At 35.6% G+C, this 18,338-nt stretch overlaps 2 protein-coding genes across 3 annotated transcripts in view; one reads left to right on the forward strand and one right to left on the reverse strand.

Moving 5' to 3' along the window:
• The window catches only part of LOC111046485 (splicing factor 3B subunit 4), a 34,102-nt gene extending 16,214 nt beyond the window's left edge, over nt 1–17,888 (reverse strand). The window contains exons 1-6 of the mRNA XM_022332041.2: nt 17,618–17,888; nt 16,900–16,983; nt 15,095–15,240; nt 12,161–12,289; nt 9,501–9,736; nt 6,267–6,388 (exon numbers count right to left, since the gene is read on the reverse strand). Coding sequence (XP_022187733.2) covers nt 6,267–6,388; nt 9,501–9,736; nt 12,161–12,289; nt 15,095–15,240; nt 16,900–16,983; nt 17,618–17,651 — 751 coding nt within the window. The 5' untranslated portion in view covers nt 17,652–17,888. The remainder of the gene's footprint in view (nt 1–6,266; nt 6,389–9,500; nt 9,737–12,160; nt 12,290–15,094; nt 15,241–16,899; nt 16,984–17,617) is intronic.
• Nucleotides 1,327–4,733, forward strand: LOC120351239. 2 transcript variants are annotated; one of them, XM_039427687.1, is made up of 2 exons: nt 1,327–2,400; nt 2,701–4,733. In XM_039427687.1, the coding sequence occupies exons 1-2, from the start codon at nt 1,343–1,345 to the stop codon at nt 4,715–4,717; spliced, it is 3,075 nt and encodes a 1,024-aa protein (XP_039283621.1). In that variant the 5' UTR covers nt 1,327–1,342; the 3' UTR covers nt 4,718–4,733. The 2 variants fall into 2 exon arrangements, with proteins under 2 accessions (XP_039283621.1, XP_039283620.1); XM_039427686.1 differs by having other exon boundaries at nt 1,327–4,733.
• Nucleotides 17,889–18,338: the final 450 nt, after the last annotated feature.

Genomic DNA, 18,338 nt, shown 5'->3' on the forward strand with positions numbered 1-18,338 from the left:
TCATAACTATGCAATTATTTCTAAATATCTATTATAAGTTATATTTGAATAACTGAATCGCTGACAACCGCGGTTTATTTTTTTGTAATTATTATTTATTTAATATTAAATACGTAATATAAATACGAAATAAATACGTGAAATATTAGTTTACTAATTAAACAATAACAAAACTTCTTACGTGTGTAAAGTAATACACACACATATTTTCCTTTCTTCTCTTTCAGTAAAAACCAAAATAATGCCTCGCAGAAAGTCAAATTTGGGCCGTCGCACTAACAATGCAGAAGGATTAAGGAGATGGCGTTCGAATATCACTGAGGAAGAGCAAACATCTTTACGAGAGAGGAACAGGCTAAACACCATCCAGACACGTAACGTGGACCCAGCAGAAAGACGAGCAGCCAGGCTTGAGGATGCACGATTGCGAGCACGTCAGTCGCGTTCTGCAGCAACAGATTTGGTTCGTTTTGAACGCAATGAACGCGAAAGGGTGAGGATAGCTGAAACACGAACAGAAAGAACAGCTGATCTGCATCTGGAATACAATCGTCTTGCGTTCCGGTACAATCCAGCTATTGATTATAGTTCAAGTCAGCATGTTGTCATTGGTCAGATGAGTCATGTATGTAGCTACTGCCAGGCTCTAAAGTTTAATAATGAAACGAAAGGGATGTGTTGTGCTGGCGGAAAAATCAAATTGCCTCAACTTGATGCACCACCAGAGCCATTGAAAACTTTACTTACTGGATCTACCGCTGAATCAAAGCATTTCTTATCGAACATCAGGAAATATAACTCTTGCTTCCAAATGACATCATTTGGTGCGGAAATCGTGACTGCTCAATTCATGCCAACTTTTAAAATCAAAGGGCAAATATATCACAAAGCTGGCTCCCTGCTCCCATTCTCAGATAGTGACCATAAATTTCTACAAATGTACTTCATTGGTGATGATAGACATGAAGTAGATGCACGTTGTGGAATACATAACTCGCTAAGAAGATCCATTATTTTGCAGCTGCAGGAGCTTCTTCACGAAAGGAACAGTTTGGTGCGTTTGTTCAAAACAGCAATTGATATGATGTCATCAGATACCCACAAAATTGTTATTCACGCAGACAAAACTCCTGCTGGAGAACATGTCCGGAGATATAATGCTCCAACTATAGACAAAGTAGCAATTGTCATAGTTGGTGATCAGTTCCAACCTAGAGATATTGTTCTCCATCGATGAAATAATCAATTAATAAATGTAGCAGAAACTCACCGTTGTTACGATGCTTTACAATATCCATTGATCTTTTGGGATGGTGCTGATGGATATCATTTCAATGTGGAAATGATAAATCCAGTAAATGGTGCAGAAATCAATAAAAAGTGCAGCTCAATGAACTTTTACGCATACCGCTTAATGATTCGGATGAACGAGGACAATCATATTCTAAAATTCCGTCAGTTATTTCACCAGTACCTTGTGGATATGTATGCAAAAATTGAAACGGAACGTTTGCTATTTCTTCGTTTGAATCAGACTAAACTACGCTCTGAAGAATATATTCATTTGCGAGATGCAGTTGTGAATGATGGTAATACAACCAACGTTGGAAAGCTAACTATTTTGCCATCTTCATTCATTGGCAGTCCACGTCACATGCAAGAATATGCTCAAGATGCAATGTCATATGTTCGTCATTATGGGCGTCCAGATTTATTTATCACTTTCACTTGCAATCCAGTTTGGGACGAGATACAGCAGCTGTTATTTCCTGGGCAATCACACGTGGATAGGCATGACATTATAGCACGTGTTTTCCGGCAAAAGCTTAAATCGCTGATGGATTTCATTGTGAAACTTGAAGTATTTGGATCTGTGCGCTGCTGGATGTATTCAGTGGAATGGCAGAAGAGAGGATTACCACATGCGCATATACTAATCTGGCTCTACAATAAAATAACTTCAGACGAAATTGATGACGTGATATGCGCTGAGATTCCACGGGCTGACAGCGATAAGGATTTGCATGCAGTGATCATCAAAAACATGATACATGGACCATGTGGTACACTAAATCCAAATTCACCATGCATGGTAGATGGGAAATGCTCTAAGCAATATCCTCGAGCATTTACAGCAAACACAGTAACAGGCGACGATGGATATCCTCGGTATAGAAGACGATCAACTGAAGATGGTGGAAATTCGGCAACTATACACATGCGAAATGGTGATATTGATGTAGACAACCGTTGGGTGGTTCCATATTCTCCTTTACTGTCAAAAACATACCAAGCCCACATAAACGTAGAATATTGCAATTCTGTGAAATCGATTAAATATATCTGTAAATATGTAAATAAAGGCAGCGATATGGCAGTTTTTAGTGTGCAATCTGATAATTGTGACAATAATGCAGTACGAGATATTGATGAAATTGCTCAATACCAGGCTGGAAGATACATAAGCAGCAATGAGGCTGCATGGCGAATTTTTTCATTTCCCATGCATGAACGCAATCCAGCTGTGGTTCACTTGGCAGTACATTTAGAAAATGGACAGCGTGTTTATTTCACAGATGCAAATGTGCAAGAAAGAGCCCTTAATCCACCTGGTACAACTCTGACTGCTTTTTTCACCTTATGCCAGGAAGACGCTTTTGCCAGAACACTAATGTATTCAGAAGTTCCCTCTTACTACACGTGGAATGTAACTAGAAAAGTATTTGTACGGCGCAAACGAGGGGAGCCAGTCAACGGTCACCCTGGCATTTTCAAAGAAAATACAATTGGTAGACTTTATACAGTGCATCCCAATCAAGATGAATGTTTTTACCTTCGCATGCTATTGGTAAATGTGCCTGGTCCTACATCTTTCCAGCAATTAAAAATAGTTGACGGCGTCACACATGCCACTTTTCGCGCTACGTGTCAAGCTCTGAATTTATTAGAAAATGACCAACAGTGGAACATATGCATCAATGACGCGTGCAACACTGCACATCCAAACCAAATTCGCGCATTATTTGCGATTATATTGACCGCTTGCTTTCCTTCATCTCCCACAGAGTTATGGGAAAGATATCGTTCGCATATGGCTGAAGATATTTTGCATAGAGTACGCCTTGAAAATGCCAATATGACCTTAGAATTTACAGAAGCCATTTACAACGAAGCATTGATAAATATTGAGGACAAGTGCTTAGCTATTGCAAATAAAGTTCTTAGTCAATTAGGAATGCCAGCACCAACCCGAACTGCGACTGCTGCATTTGATGTAGATTTACGCCGTGAACAGAGTTACAACATTAATGATCTTCAGGCATATGTCCAATCGAACATTCCCAAATTAACGTGGGAACAGAAAGGCATTTATGATCGCATAATGCAAATGATAAATGACGGAGTTGGGGGGACCTTCTTCTTGGATGCGCCAGGAGGAACTGGGAAAACATTCCTCATTAGATTGATTCTAGCAACGGTTCGATCAAAAAGTGATATAGCCTTAGCTCTTGCTTCGTCTGGAATAGCTGCAACATTGTTACCAGGTGGAAGAACTGCGCATTCAGCTCTAAAGTTGCCATTAAACATGCAAATCATTGAGACTCCTACGTGCAATATTTCTAAAGCATCCGGTATGGGAAAAGTATTACAAAAATGTAAACTAATTGTTTGGGATGAATGCACAATGGCACATAAAAAATCGCTCGAAGCTCTTGATCGATCATTACGAGACTTGCGTGGAAACGTTCAACCATTCGGGAATGCATTGATATTGCTCGCAGGAGATTTTAGGCAAACATTGCCTGTAATTTCTCGATCGACACCAGCAGACGAAATTAATGCTTGCCTGAAATATTCAACACTATGGCGGCACGTACATACATTGGAGTTGACTACGAATATGCGTGTCCAGTTGCAGAATGATCCATCAGCTGAGGTATTCTCACGACAGTTACTGGAAATTGGAAACGGTCAGCTGCCAGTCGATGAGACGTCTAGACAAATATCACTTCCCGATAATTTTTGTAATTTAGTTACATCAAAAGAAGAACTGATCGAAAAAGTATTTCCTGACATTCAGATAAATCATAGAAATCATGATTGGCTCAGTGAACGAGCTATCCTTGCCGCAAAGAATAAAGATGTCTATCAACTTAATAATGTTATACAATCCAGTATTCAAAGTGATGAAACTACATATAAGTCGATAGACACTGTTGTGGAAGCTGATGAAGTAGTTAATTATCCAACAGAATTTCTAAACTCACTTGATCTGCCAGGGATACCACCACACATATTGAAATTGAAAGTAGGTGTGCCAATTATCCTCTTGCGGAATATTAATCAGCCAAAACTCTGCAACGGCACGCGACTTGCAGTTAAGAGATTAATGAATAATGTAGTGGAAGCAACGATTTTAACAGGGCCTTTCAAAGGTGAAGATGTCCTCATTCCTCGAATACCCACGATCCCGACCGATACACCATTTCAATTTAAAAGATTGCAATTCCCAATTCGATTGGCATTTGCAATCACAATCAACAAAGCTCAAGGTCAATCTTTAGAATTGTGTGGTCTAGATTTAGATGTGGATTGCTTTTCACATGGACAACTGTATGTTGCGTGTTCCCGAGTCGGCAAACCAGATAGTCTTTATATTTACGCAGACAGTGGAAAAACAAAAAATATTGTATATAAACAAGTATTGCAAAATTAAACTTATATGAAATGTATTCTTTGTTTTTTCTCATTTCTCAACCATTCGCAAACAGAGAGTGAGAATAGGGAAAAATCTGAGTGCAGAAGAAGGCCTTCCTGTAAAATTCGGCGTGCCACAAGGAACAGTTCTTGGTCCGATACTGTACCTCATCTTTGCCAATGAGTTGTGCTCACTCGACATTGGTGGCAAGATTATTGTCTTTGCCGACGACACAGCTGTGATATTTCAAGGCAACAACTGGAACGAGACTTTCATAACCGCTGAATTAGGCATGGAAAAAATTACACTTTGGCTCCACAGTAATATCCTGACTCTCAATTCATCAAAAACTAAATTTCTAGCATTTTCACTGACGGACTCCAAAAAACCTGTACGAAATACAATCAAGTTACATCACTGCAAAATAAATCGCATAGACTGCAATTGTCCATCAGTAGAACGAACAGATAATATAAAATATTTAGGAGTTATAATAGACGACTTACTTTGGTGGGACAAACACATCATACAGCAAACAACAAAACTCAGGAAACTGGTTTACAGTTTCATTCAACTCCGACAGATACTCACACTGGATACGTTAAAAATTGTATATCACGCATTGGTAGAGTCAATAGCAAGATATGGAATCCTGGCATGGGGAGCTACGTATTTCTGCCATAACAATCCTGTTTTTAAAGTCCAGAAACTCATCCTCAGAATAATGGGACAGAAACATCCACTCTACCCTTCAGATTCTCTATATGAAGAACTCCAACTACTGAGCATCCGACAAATTTACATTCACAAATTACTCACATTCATCAGGAAAAACCCGCAGTTCTTTCTCAACATGGACCACACCCACAGCACGCGAAGAAGGAATATTGATCTAGCAGTCCCCAGGATGACAACAACTGCCGCCCAGAGAACAGTCACATACTTAGGACCGAAGATTTACAACAGGCTGCCAATGGACATCAAGGAAATGGTACTGGTTAATATATTTAAAGCAAAAACAAAAACTTGGATAATTGAAAATAGAATAAATTATAGTGAAGACCTTATTACAAACTAGATATTATGAATATTATTAATTCATTTTTTTATCAATCCTTTTTAAGAGACTATTCTCAAATATTTTTTTCTTTTAGAATCTAATTATTTTCCATCAATAATTTTCTATTTTATATATAGGTATTCATTTACTCATTTTAATTTCTTTTTTCTAAAAATTTTGCTTTTTTTCATTTTATTTCTCACATAAACATTATTTTTCCTTTTAGTTTTGTAATTGCACAATAAACCAGATTTAACAGCTCACATAACACAGATGTTCATAATTTATTTAACAAGCATAATATTTGTGGTTTCCCAACACATATTTTATATATAGTGGGGGCCACAGAAAAAAAAAATAAACATTCAATCACAATGTGCCACTGCGAAGCGTGGCAGGGTACAGCTAGTTTGTTAATATTTAAACCGAATGAGCAACAAATTAATCTACTTTCAGCTTGAAAATTTTCAACTTATCAGGAGTACAGTGTATAGATGAGCGAAATACCTTGAGTGGCCGCTTGTTGGCCACTGGTGGCGTCGACTGGTGGCGCAACCAGTTGCGTAGGCGGGGGAAGTGGTGGTGCAACCAATGGTAACGGTGGCGCGTCCGCGAAAAACTGGTTCGGCCTGTAAAGTCAACACACTTTCAATTTATTTTCATTTTAAATTTTGTACAACACTTTCTGCAAAAAAATCCTGAATTCAAAGTCAACATACTCATATCACTTTCTATTCAATTTTTGTTCAGTACTGTACACAGTAGATCCACTAGCTCCGTAAACAAAGCCGTAGCGCATTTGAGTGACGTCAGCAAAGGTAGGGCTCCTACACCAATAAAAATTCTTTGATTTCAGCTGATCTATATCAGCTAGTAAAAGTAAATTCGTATGGCTTTTGTTGGTGGGGAGTCCCTTGCAGGAAGGTCCCACCGCCTGAATATATAATTTAAGCCGTCAATGGGCCTTACGACTGTCATACTTCAGCCGGGACCGACAGTTTAACGTGCCCATCTGATAACACGGGAGTGATCTGGTTAAAAAACTTTTGGTATTGAGAGGGTTTGAACCCGGTATATAAGCTAGTGTTTTTATTGGTGTAGGAGCCCTACCTGTACTGACGTCACACGAATGCACTACGGCTTTGTTTAAGGAGGTAGTGGTAGATCCCGGAATACGAGGGCAGATTAAAAAGTTGCCGACCTAACAGGACAATTAGAAATCTGAATCGTTCCTAGAATGAACACAGCTTTTGATAAGAGATCGGTAGAATATTTAGGTCCTAGAATTTACAATAGAAACCCACAGATTGCAAATAAAGAAAGAAATATAAATAGATTTAAAAGAACTGTAAGGTGGGCCGCGTCCACTGGAGCCGATTTCGTCCGAACTAGCATCGGCCGAAAACTACCAAACTCGTCCGAACGATCCCCCAACAAAGAAAGCTATAGATGCTCGTCCATTGAAACAGCCGTGCACGGCCGTCTCCGGCCGATCAAGTTTTCGATCCGAATTGAATGAGATTTTCCGGCTCTATCTGGACGAAGTCGAGCTGAGACAACATCATCCTAACCTCAAAATTGTTTCAAAATTCAATTCAACAAATTTTGTTTTTTGAACTTGTTCTGTTTTATAAAGTTGTAACTATGGACAATGAAAAGTTGATAAGTTTGGTTCAAGAGCAAGTTCCATTGTAGGATATCCGAGACAAAAGATATCATCGTGATGATGTTCAAAAGAATCTGTGAACAAAGATTGCTTAATAATGAATAACTAATTTAGTGGATATTTGTTGAAGGTAAGATTATTGTAATGAATAACTAATTTAGTGGATATTTGCTTATTCAATTCTCAAAATCTCAATATAATCACTGTTTATGAAAAATTTTGGTGGCTATGATAGTAGCTAATTCAATAATTTGGCAACTAGACTGAAGTAAACGGTTCCAATAACGACCATATGCGGCCGAATTAACGGCCGGCAGATTCATCCGATCCAACGACCGAACGGATCGGTTGAATACGGTTCCAGTAGGCGGTTACCCTTGGAAACTGGTTATGGTACTGAATTTACCACACAGAGGAGCTCATTGTAAAAATAGGATATAGGATAAACTTGCAAATATGTAAAGTAATTTATTTCATGGCTATGGTGTAGTATTAAACAGGCAGTAGTTTGAAATTTATATTGGTTTTATATTATTTATGTAGTAGTCATATAATGTTATTCTAGTTGCTTGGACACCGTTATTACTACTTTTTATGAGCACTCACAGTTGAAAAAAGTACATTCCTCGAGTTCAAACATTTTGAACGCTCATAAGAAATTCAAGAAAGTCGTACAAAGGAACAAATTATATGTATCTTATTTGAAATTTCTTCCTCTTTCCAACCTTATTCTTAGAACTAGATGTTGACTGATAGCTTTCTAGTTGACGTTTTTCAAAAATATAGAAAAATCTATATATCTCGAAGATTAAGGTCGATATAAGAAATTTTACTGGAATTTTTTGTTGGCCTTCGGCTGTTACACCTTTTGTGAGACACTCTGTATAATTGGGGTACTCAGTCACTGATGATAATCACAATATTCTTATCCTATTATATAAGACACTTATCAGAAGTTTATAAAACTACTGCTCTGAAGTATGGCATCCATATCTCGCCTCTCATAAGCTGGAATTAGAAAGAATCCAAAGTAAATGTCTAAGGTTTGTATATTTCAAGCGTTTCAAAATTTTCTGTCCTTTCAATTTTCCCTCAGCTAACCTAAGAGCCATATTTGATATTCAATCCCTGGAAGCATCTAGGAACTGTAAATTGTGTTTGTTCCTATATAATATATTGAACAACCGTGTTCAATCAACCTACCTCCTTTCATTGCTGAAGATATGTGTGTCTTCAGTTTCACGGCGTTTCGGCTTCAGATTTCTTCCTCCCCAATGCAACTCCAATAGTCACTTCAATTCTACAATCAACCGCATAATGAATCTTTATAATTACCATAGTTTCCACCTAGACCTTTTTCATATGAATCCCAGTCAGTTCAAGAAGGCATGTAAGCAGCTTCACCCAATGTGACACCTATTTTTCCCACGCTGGACCTCATCAACTTACATAGAGTACCATATTTAGTAGATGACTTCCTTTCTCTTTTAGCTCTGTTATCATTCAACTCATTCTTATTCTAAATTTATTCTCAGCATATAATTCACATCATTCTTGGAATGTTATTTGTAATTTCTTGATTCCTCTCATATTATTTTCTCATATTGTAAATGGTTTCTAGTATATAGTATAGTCTCTAGTATTAGTATTCAGTATTATTATCTAGTTTTCAGTATATATTTAGTTTCTCATAACATTTTTTTATTCACTAATATGGAATAGTTTCTTTTCCTCGATTTTCAATTTCTTTGTAAAGTGATTATTGTAATTTTTTTTGATTGGGGAGCAATTTTTGGGGTTTCCCCGTATGCTCCCATATTGTTGTAAATAAATAAATACTGATATTTGGGTATCCACTTCTCAACTACCAATTTCAAAACTGGATAGATTGATAAACTTAACATTCAAAGAATATAGAAACACATGCTTGGTTTCAGAAGAGCCGCTTAAATGTTAATCGTGTTTTTTCGAAAAGAAAGCTTTTCTGATTGGTACTCGTGAAATTAATCACGATTAAAATTTAACCGGCTCTCTATATTTTCCATTAAAGTATTCCAGATTCTACTGCAACTCACAAGCAATTCTTGGTGGCGGGATTGTTAGCAGCCAGCAGCCGTTCGGCGGCCGATCCGTGCCGAGTCATCTGACCGGCGGCCTGGCCGTCACGACGGTAGGCGTAGGACACACTGATCGCCCGGTTGCACAAATACTGACCATGCATGGCAGCTATGGCCGCGTCCGACGCCTCGAAACTGCCAAAGTTCACAAAGCCGAAGCCCTGTGAGTTGCCTGTCTCCGGGTCGCGCGCTATCTGAAACCAAATTAGATACCGTAATGAAGTTAATTATAATAAAATTATACTCGCCTCTTTTTCAAAAAGACTATATGCCAACATTCAATAATTTTTTTAGCACTACAGCCAAATATGAGCTTTGGCCGCCTCCACTACATCTCTCCACTCTTCTCGGTCCTCTGTCATTCGTTTCCATCCTCTACATCCCATTTTTTGGAGATCGTCTCTTATTTCATCATCACACCTTGGTCCTCCTTCTTGAATGTAGCCTCTCCTTGAATATGATTTTAGGCATTCTGTTCTCATTCATTCTACAGATATGTCCAAACCACCAATGCCGCTGTGCCTTTATAATTTTTACAATATTTCGGTCTTTTATCAATGTCTCGAGCTCTGAATTTGTTCTTCTCCTCCATTAACTTCTCCTTCTTTAACTGGGCCATAAATCTTTCTCAGAATTTTCCTTTCAAAAACGCCTAGATGGTTCTTCTTTTGTTAACGTCCACAAGATTCGCAGCCGTAGGTTACAACAGGTCGAATCAGGCTTTCATATACAGTATTTTGAGTTTTGTATTTCTACATATGAGCCTGTTCTTCAAAAGTTTCAAGTTACTGAAGTATGCTCTATTTCCAGCCACTACCCTTTGCTTTATGCTGTAACTAATATTGTTTTTGTTATTCAATTCAACCCCCAAGTAGCTGAAGTTCCTTACACCTTGAAAGATTTTCTGGCCAATTATGAGATTTTGTGGATCTCTTCTTGCTTGACTGCTATACTTCGTTTTACTTTCATTTACTATCAACCCAATCTTTTCCGCTTCTCTCTCCAACAACAAATACGTTTCCTGCAGGACATCTTTCCTTCTTGCAATTATTGCTACATCGTCCGCATATGCACATACCTGATACCGATGGAAAATATTTCCTCTGTCTATTCCTTCAATAGCTCTATGCAATGCAATATTGAATAGAATTGCAGATAGTCCATCGCCTTGTTTGACACACATTCAATGACACGGCACATAAGAATTGCGGCACTTTTGGTGGAAACATACAAACTACAAATGACAAAAGTACTGAATGAAATGAAATAGATTACAGTTGTGTTTTGCGTTATGTTGTAGTACTTTCCCATAATGAGAAATGTATCCTCAAGAATCTTGAGTTATGTTCAAATACTTGAATCACACACAACATGCATCAAAGCACGAATATTTATAATTTCCTGGATTTATATTTAATTTAAAAAGTACGTATTCGTGAATTTTGTTTAAAAGCATAACAACTATGAATAGGCATCCTCAATTTTAGAAATCCTGATTTTAAATAAATAATAAATATTGTATTTTGTCAAAGAGCCTCGCAGCTTGTCAGCCAACGGCTCCTGCACTATCAATACACAAGATAATTGAGAACAAAATCCTGAATTTTGTGCACAATAATTAAAATTATGATTCAAAAATCAATAAAAAGCATTCATCCAATGGATAATTACTGTTTTTCCAGAGATGAACAAAAACCTGAAATTACTGATGTTTTTGGAGTCCTTATGCAAAAATTATTAAAACACCCGGAATTCTGTTGGAAAACTTACAAGCAATAAATATAACATCATTAATAATTTCTATCAATAACATGAATAAGACCTTATTTTTAAAATCATGATTGAAAAATGAATTATATTTCTCGAGTTTTGTCCAAAAACATACATAGGCTAAAATAAATAAAAATTGAAAATGATTTGATGAAAACAAGTTGATAGATTGAATTGAAGAAAATAGAATAATTAATTTCATTTTGTGCATAGGAAGCTAGCATAACCCCTCCACTTGTCTCCCTGAAGAAACATAAAAATAAATATTAATTTTGAATATTATTCAACGAAAATACAAAGTTAAAAGCTGTAATTAATTTGACAATTGAGAATGGCATGAATGCCGAAACATGTTGTATCTTGAAAAAACACGCAATAGAGTACAAGATTATTAATTTACAATTATTGTGAATATGGAGAAAAGTAATCTATGACATTTGTAATGTAGTAATTGTAATAATAAGAGCTTTAGCTAACAATGCTAAAATGAACTTACAAGAGAACTTATTGTAATAATAGCAGCTTCAGTTAACAATGAACTCATTGAAGGAGTTGGCATCTTAAAAAATGGCCAATTAAATACCGAAACTTGAAAGATCTCCACAATAATTCCTAACTGATTGACTGTCTTGATTTTATGTTAAATAATACAATTGATTTAGAAATACTAGCTAATTCTAATCATTTGTTCTTTGTATCTAAATAAATAAATAATTATTCAAGAAATTGAGAATAAATCATGATAGAGAAAAATCTAAATTTTGTCAGTCACCTGTACCTGCCAGCGGAACATGAATTGCTGGACTTTCTCTTAGAAAAATGTCACAATTTTTTGAAAATATTTTTACCTTAGGAACTTGCAGTATAACACCAAAAGCAGAGAAAGTATCGTAGATCTGTTTCTCATCAACTTCTGGGTCTAAATTGCCGATGAAAATGTTTGCTCCAATATCCGTGGTTTTTTTAAGGGATGAAGCCTGTAAAAATATGTTTTTCCTATCAGAAAACGTAAAACCACATACACATCATCTATCAGCAGAAATCAGTATCAAACAATTTCAACAGACATAAAGTTATTGGATAATAATACTAGTAGTTTTGTGAACAGTAGACCTCACGCAGTATTCTCATCCACAAGTACCTGATTGAAACTATATAGACCTTATGGAAATACAGCAATAGACTGGCTTCTCCACACATCTGTGTAATCACTTGGCAGCTGATTTATGATGAATAATTCTATAGTCTGATTTTTACTCTAATATTGGCATATGAAGGAGGCTCCTTTCTCCTTTTATATTATCCTTGAAATGCGAAATTTCCAAAAACATTGTATATACGTCGACGCGCAATTAAAAAAGGAACATACCTGTCAAATTTCATGAAAATTTATTACCGCGTTTCGCCGTAAATGCGCAACATAAAAACATTTAAACATTATTAAGAGAAATGCCAAACCGTCGACTTGAATCTTAGACCTCACTTCGCTCGGTCAATTATTATTATTATGTTGTAATGTAGCCGATTATTTTACATGCATTTTCACAATCCGAGAGTACCCATTGTTTAAAAATTAAAAGTGTCGATGACGGTGAAAATTTTTAATGAATGGGTACGGTACTCCCGAAATGCATGTCAAATAATCGGCTACATTACAATATTATTACTGCGGATGATGCCGACATGAGCCTTTTGCTTGTGCGTGATTAGCCTAATGAAAAGTGCGTTGGTGAATTGATGAAATGATCAAACGTCCATATTGAATTTAACATTCAATTAAGAGCTGCCATTCTTCTCATTACTCATTTTACCAACTAGAAATTTTAATTATCTCTGAAATTTGGGAATATTCCTAATATCTTAGAATTTAATCTATTTTTGCAATAAAGTTTGTAGAATGACTATTGATGTTGTGGAACTTTACCATAATTAAAGAGACTTGAGATTTTGTCAATATATCTATTTTTGATTGAAGATTTGTTAGTTTTTTGAAGTGTAAATTGTTATTTTAATAAGTGATGGTAGCTTAACCCACAATTTAATTTGAGAAGGGACAGTTTTGGGCATAAGCCTGTTGTGACTTCTCACATAAGTGTAATAATTGTACATGACTGAATAAATAAATATTCCACTTTATTTCAATAGATTTGATTATTTTACAGGAGCATGCTTTCTTATTGCAATTCAATTTTCCTACCAACGATAAGAATCACTAACACATACATTGTTTCTTGAGCATAGAAGCAACAAATTATATTTTTCATTCATTCCATTTTTATTTATCATATTGTGTACAAATACTTAACAAGAGGAAAGGCACAACAGGCTCATGCCCAAAACTGTCCCATTTCCAATTTATACTAAACTGTCCATATCAAAATGTCACTTTCACTTTTCAAAATACAATTTACGCTCTTCAATACTCAGATAATCGAGTAAATTTTGAATCAAATAGGTTGACTATCAGAGTCTAAAATCAAAAAATCTAGAACAGTGACTTAGTAATTATTCAAAAAGTCTAAATTTTGAATGAAACTAGAAATTTTTGAACCAAAAACTTCACACGTTAAAGAAAACTGAATTTTATCCAATTATGATATTTATTAATGTATCATATTAAACTCATTTTTAGATGAATTGTCAACAAAGAATCTCCATTCATGAGGAAATTCGAATTCGGTCCATAGATTTGTTTTAATCATACAATAAGAATAAATTTGTGCATGCGTTCTCTATGGCTTTATACACTTATTCATCACTAGCAGGTAGCCCGTGCTCCGCAAGGGTCTAATTAAAAACTCGACAAACTGAAAACTTGACCTACTGAAATCTTGAAAAATTTAGAATAGGCCTGTAATCATCCTCGGTGAATTAAGAATCAATCTGCAAATTTTCAAGTTAATTGCTGTAGAAATATGCAAACATTTCATAGTCAGTAATTGTCAAATTTTTCTATGAATTTTATTATTGGAATCATACTGTTTTGTACACATTTGAAATCTGTCCAATAAGATAAAAATACAACAGCAACAAATTATATAATACAGTTTGCTGATTGCGATAGAGAATTTAATACTGTCAGTTTAAAGTGAACCTCACTATAAAATAATATGCCTTTAATGAATGTTGTAAACTAAATTTTTCAAAGATTGGTGAAATGAGGGTACATTTACTAGAATATATATTATGATCATCTCAAGAATTAAGATTGCTTCAAATAGGTAGAATTAGGAATTTGTCTCAAGTAAATCTTGACTTCTGAAGTTCATGGACTACACTATGACATAAAGTATTTTTAATTCATGTAGTTCACTTTAAACTGACAGTATCCCCTATAAAATAATACCAACGCTTCCCATTCATCCAATGTTGACAGGAAGTGAATTTAACTAAAGCAAAAAAAGAGATTAAAACAAAAATGAATAAAATTTATATTTATTATAGGACATTTAAGACATAAATGGAAAAAATATGTAACTTAGATAACTGAAAATCCACAAACATAACCGGGATAAATTGCATGGACCCGTAAAAAATAAAAAATTAGTTACTGTGAAATTGTGACCAAGCCATACAAGGCGTTTTTCAGTCGGCACGACAAGACAGGAAATTCTCCGATTGGCTTATTAGGATGACGTATCGAAAGAGCTTCCTGTCCAGCCAATCAGAGAGCTTCCTGTCCTGTCATGCCGACTGAAAAAACGCCTCGTGTGGCTTGGTTCGATCAGTTTTTATAAGTTCTATTAGCTACATGACCTCAAAGCAGAAACAAAAAGTCTCACCTTATTTACTCGTATAGGCTTTCCATATAGCTTTATCATGTTCATGATTCTAACAGCATAATCAGCATCAGCCTCTTCACAAAGTTCCACAAAACCATAGCCTTGATGTGCCTGAGAAATTCTGTCTTTTGGCAAGTGGACATTAACTGTTGGAACACAAAATTCGAAATTATAATGACACCAGAAGAAAATATATACTACTTCAAAACTATTATTCATTCAGTTTAAAAGACAACAATCACCAGCTTTCCTTCCTTAAATTTCAAGAATGACCAGAAAACTTGATAACTTAAATACCATATGATCTTGATAACCAGAAAACCAGTAACAAAAGTTATGAATATTATGATGAATACATGGGAATAATATTCTAAATGAAGTAAATGATGAAGACTCTGAAGTACATGAAATTTCTAAATTTTAAAGAAATTGATGTGTTTTATAGCTTTTATTAAAGCTTCTGAAAAATTAGATTTTTAAGGAAAATGTTGAAATTTACAGGTGAAAGGTAAAATTTATTAATAAGCGTGAATGGTCATGATGTGAAGTAGTTGAGTAAAACAATATCTTAGTTTACAAGTTTACAATATATTTTTAATATTAGTTACAGTACGGTACAGTATACGGTAAAAATTGGATTTTCATGAAAAAAGTTCAAATTCATAGGTGAAATCATTCATAAGCGTGATAGGTGAATGATCATGATATTAAATAGTTGAGTAAAACAGTATCTAACAAGTTTACAAATTAGTTACAGTACGGTAATACACCAGCTGGGACACCAGATTTTGGCGGCAGGCTGGTGTCTTACTCGGGTTGCTAACCCAACAACCGCTGGGACACCAGCATTGGTGTCCTTGCTTGCTTCAAGGGGGTTTTAGACGAGGCATGTAACTAGCCGCTTGTTACTGGCTAGTAAACACCAAAAAGCCAGATTATAGGACAGTAGCAAGCCTCAGGTAAGTAACAAACCCCTTGACGACTTGTCAACTTACCCGCTTGTAGGAGGTCACGTGATTACAAGTGACTTGTTACTGCCCCGGTGTAAATGCCGCACTGGTAAGTTACAAGTCACTTCTTGTAAGAGAGGCTATATAATCTCTTTAAAGTAACTGTAATTCTTGTCAGTCTACAGCGCACCTAGTGACAAGTTTTGTAACCTTCTTACCAGGACTGCAACAGCTGTCGCGACAAGCCGACATTTACAAATGACTTCTTAATAATTCGTCTAAACGCCCACAAGCGCCTCCTGAGTAAGTAGACTTGTACAAGTGTCAAAAAGTGACTTGTACAAGTGTCAAAAAGTGACTTGTACAAGTGTCAAAAAGTGACTTGTACACGCCTCATCTAGAACCTCCTTTACACACGGACACCACTGGTAACTCGCTGGTGCCCGATTGGAGATCCAATTTGGTGTCCTATGTAATTAATATCCCGCAATTCCCTTGGACACTATACTTGGTATCCCCGCCTGGTGTCCTAATTTTATACGGGAAAGTATTATTTTGAGACACCAAGTGTCCGAGCGAGTTGCAAGACATCAAGTCCTATTGTGTTCATTAAATTAGGGACACCAGATTTTTCTGGCCGGCTGGTGTCTCACTTGGGTCGCCTGTCCCGCTGAGACACTATCGGCGTCTCACTGGTGTCCCAGCACACTTCAAACACGGACGCCTCTGGTGTACCGGTATCACTGGTGTTCTAATGGGGAACGGGCCTTATAGAAATGTTCAAATTATTTCAGACACGATCTCAAAGATGTAGAATAAAAAAATGTGATATTTTCGTTATAATGTACAGCTTACCAATTCGACCAGCTTGGAGGAAAAGTTCCCATAACATTTCTTCAGTAACTTTCTCATCAAACCCTCCAACATAAATCGTGGCATCTGCAATAAAAATTTTCATGAAAATTGAATTGGAAAAACATAGAAATGAAAATAAAGATAGCCTACCATATTAATAACAAAATAAATTTGAAATGATTTTTTTTTAATTCTTTACTCAGTCTAGCAAAAAAAAAAAAAATAAATAGCATACAATTCAGATAGGTACCAAAGCTTAAATTTATCAGAATTCCAAATTCATCTCATACATATTCAAGTACCTATTAGGCTATGGTCGCTATGGTACTCGGTAGCCTACGGTAACCTCAATAACATAAGGGCTAAAAAAACGTGTTTTGTAATGAATTGAATGAATCAAAGAATCAGTCACATCTAAAAATGACCTTACATGGAATAAATAACTGAGGAATGAGATAATTATGAATAATGATTCCTACTTTAACTGGTAAATTGATAAAAATTTGAAATTTAAATAAAATATGTACGGTACCGTACCGTATGTATACTGTGGCCGTAGGCTACTCTACAGAGTTAGCCGATTGTTGATGAAATTTGAACTTTAAAGTTCGAGTTAATGTTGAAATGAAAACATAAATTCAAGCTTCCTTCACTTAATTAAAATGTTAATAGTTAAAGTGATAAATTAATAATAATTACAAGATACAAGTATACAAACCTTGATTTCTAGATACAGTTGGACCTGCTGCCATTCTCAATTATTGTCTTTGAGCTCAAAATCAATAGAGTTTTTGGTTTTTGTTGGAATGAAAATAAACTTATAAATTATTAAGTACCAATCTATCTTGAATAAACATAATTTCAAATTAACAGACACTCATTTTAGTTATAAATAAAGCACCCGTTGAAAAAAGTGACAGCACGAGCACATGTGTGAGGAGCTCATCAAAACAATACATTCGAAAACGTTAACGAACGCAAACGTTTTCATGGAGTCGATATAGTAGAGTATCGATAATTTTTATCCGATAGTCGATAATATTGATAGCTCCCATTGGAATATTTGATGGAATAAAAACGGATTTTTTTTGCAAAAGAGCATTTACGTTCTATTGATATTGAAGCCAAGAGGGATTCTGTTGCATCAATCATTAAATCTTCTAATAACAAATGTAAGAAAGCATGGCAAATTATCAAAACTTTATCCTTCAACAAGAATGTTGTAAACTTATCTACTCCTGAACCAAACAAACTTAATAAATTATTTCATTCAGTCAGTAGATGATGTGCACGAGAAGATAGACAAGCCATCAATTACAGCCAGTGCATTGCTCAATGATAATGTAAATAAAGTGCAAAATAGCTTATTCTTTTTTCATGAGGTGAGTCAAGAGATGATTTTTAAAGTGGTTCATAATCTTAAAGTTTCGAAGAGTGAA

This window comes from Nilaparvata lugens, chromosome 5 (assembly GCF_014356525.2).
Source record: "Nilaparvata lugens isolate BPH chromosome 5, ASM1435652v1, whole genome shotgun sequence".
In the NCBI taxonomy this organism is placed as follows: domain Eukaryota; kingdom Metazoa; phylum Arthropoda; class Insecta; order Hemiptera; family Delphacidae; genus Nilaparvata; species Nilaparvata lugens.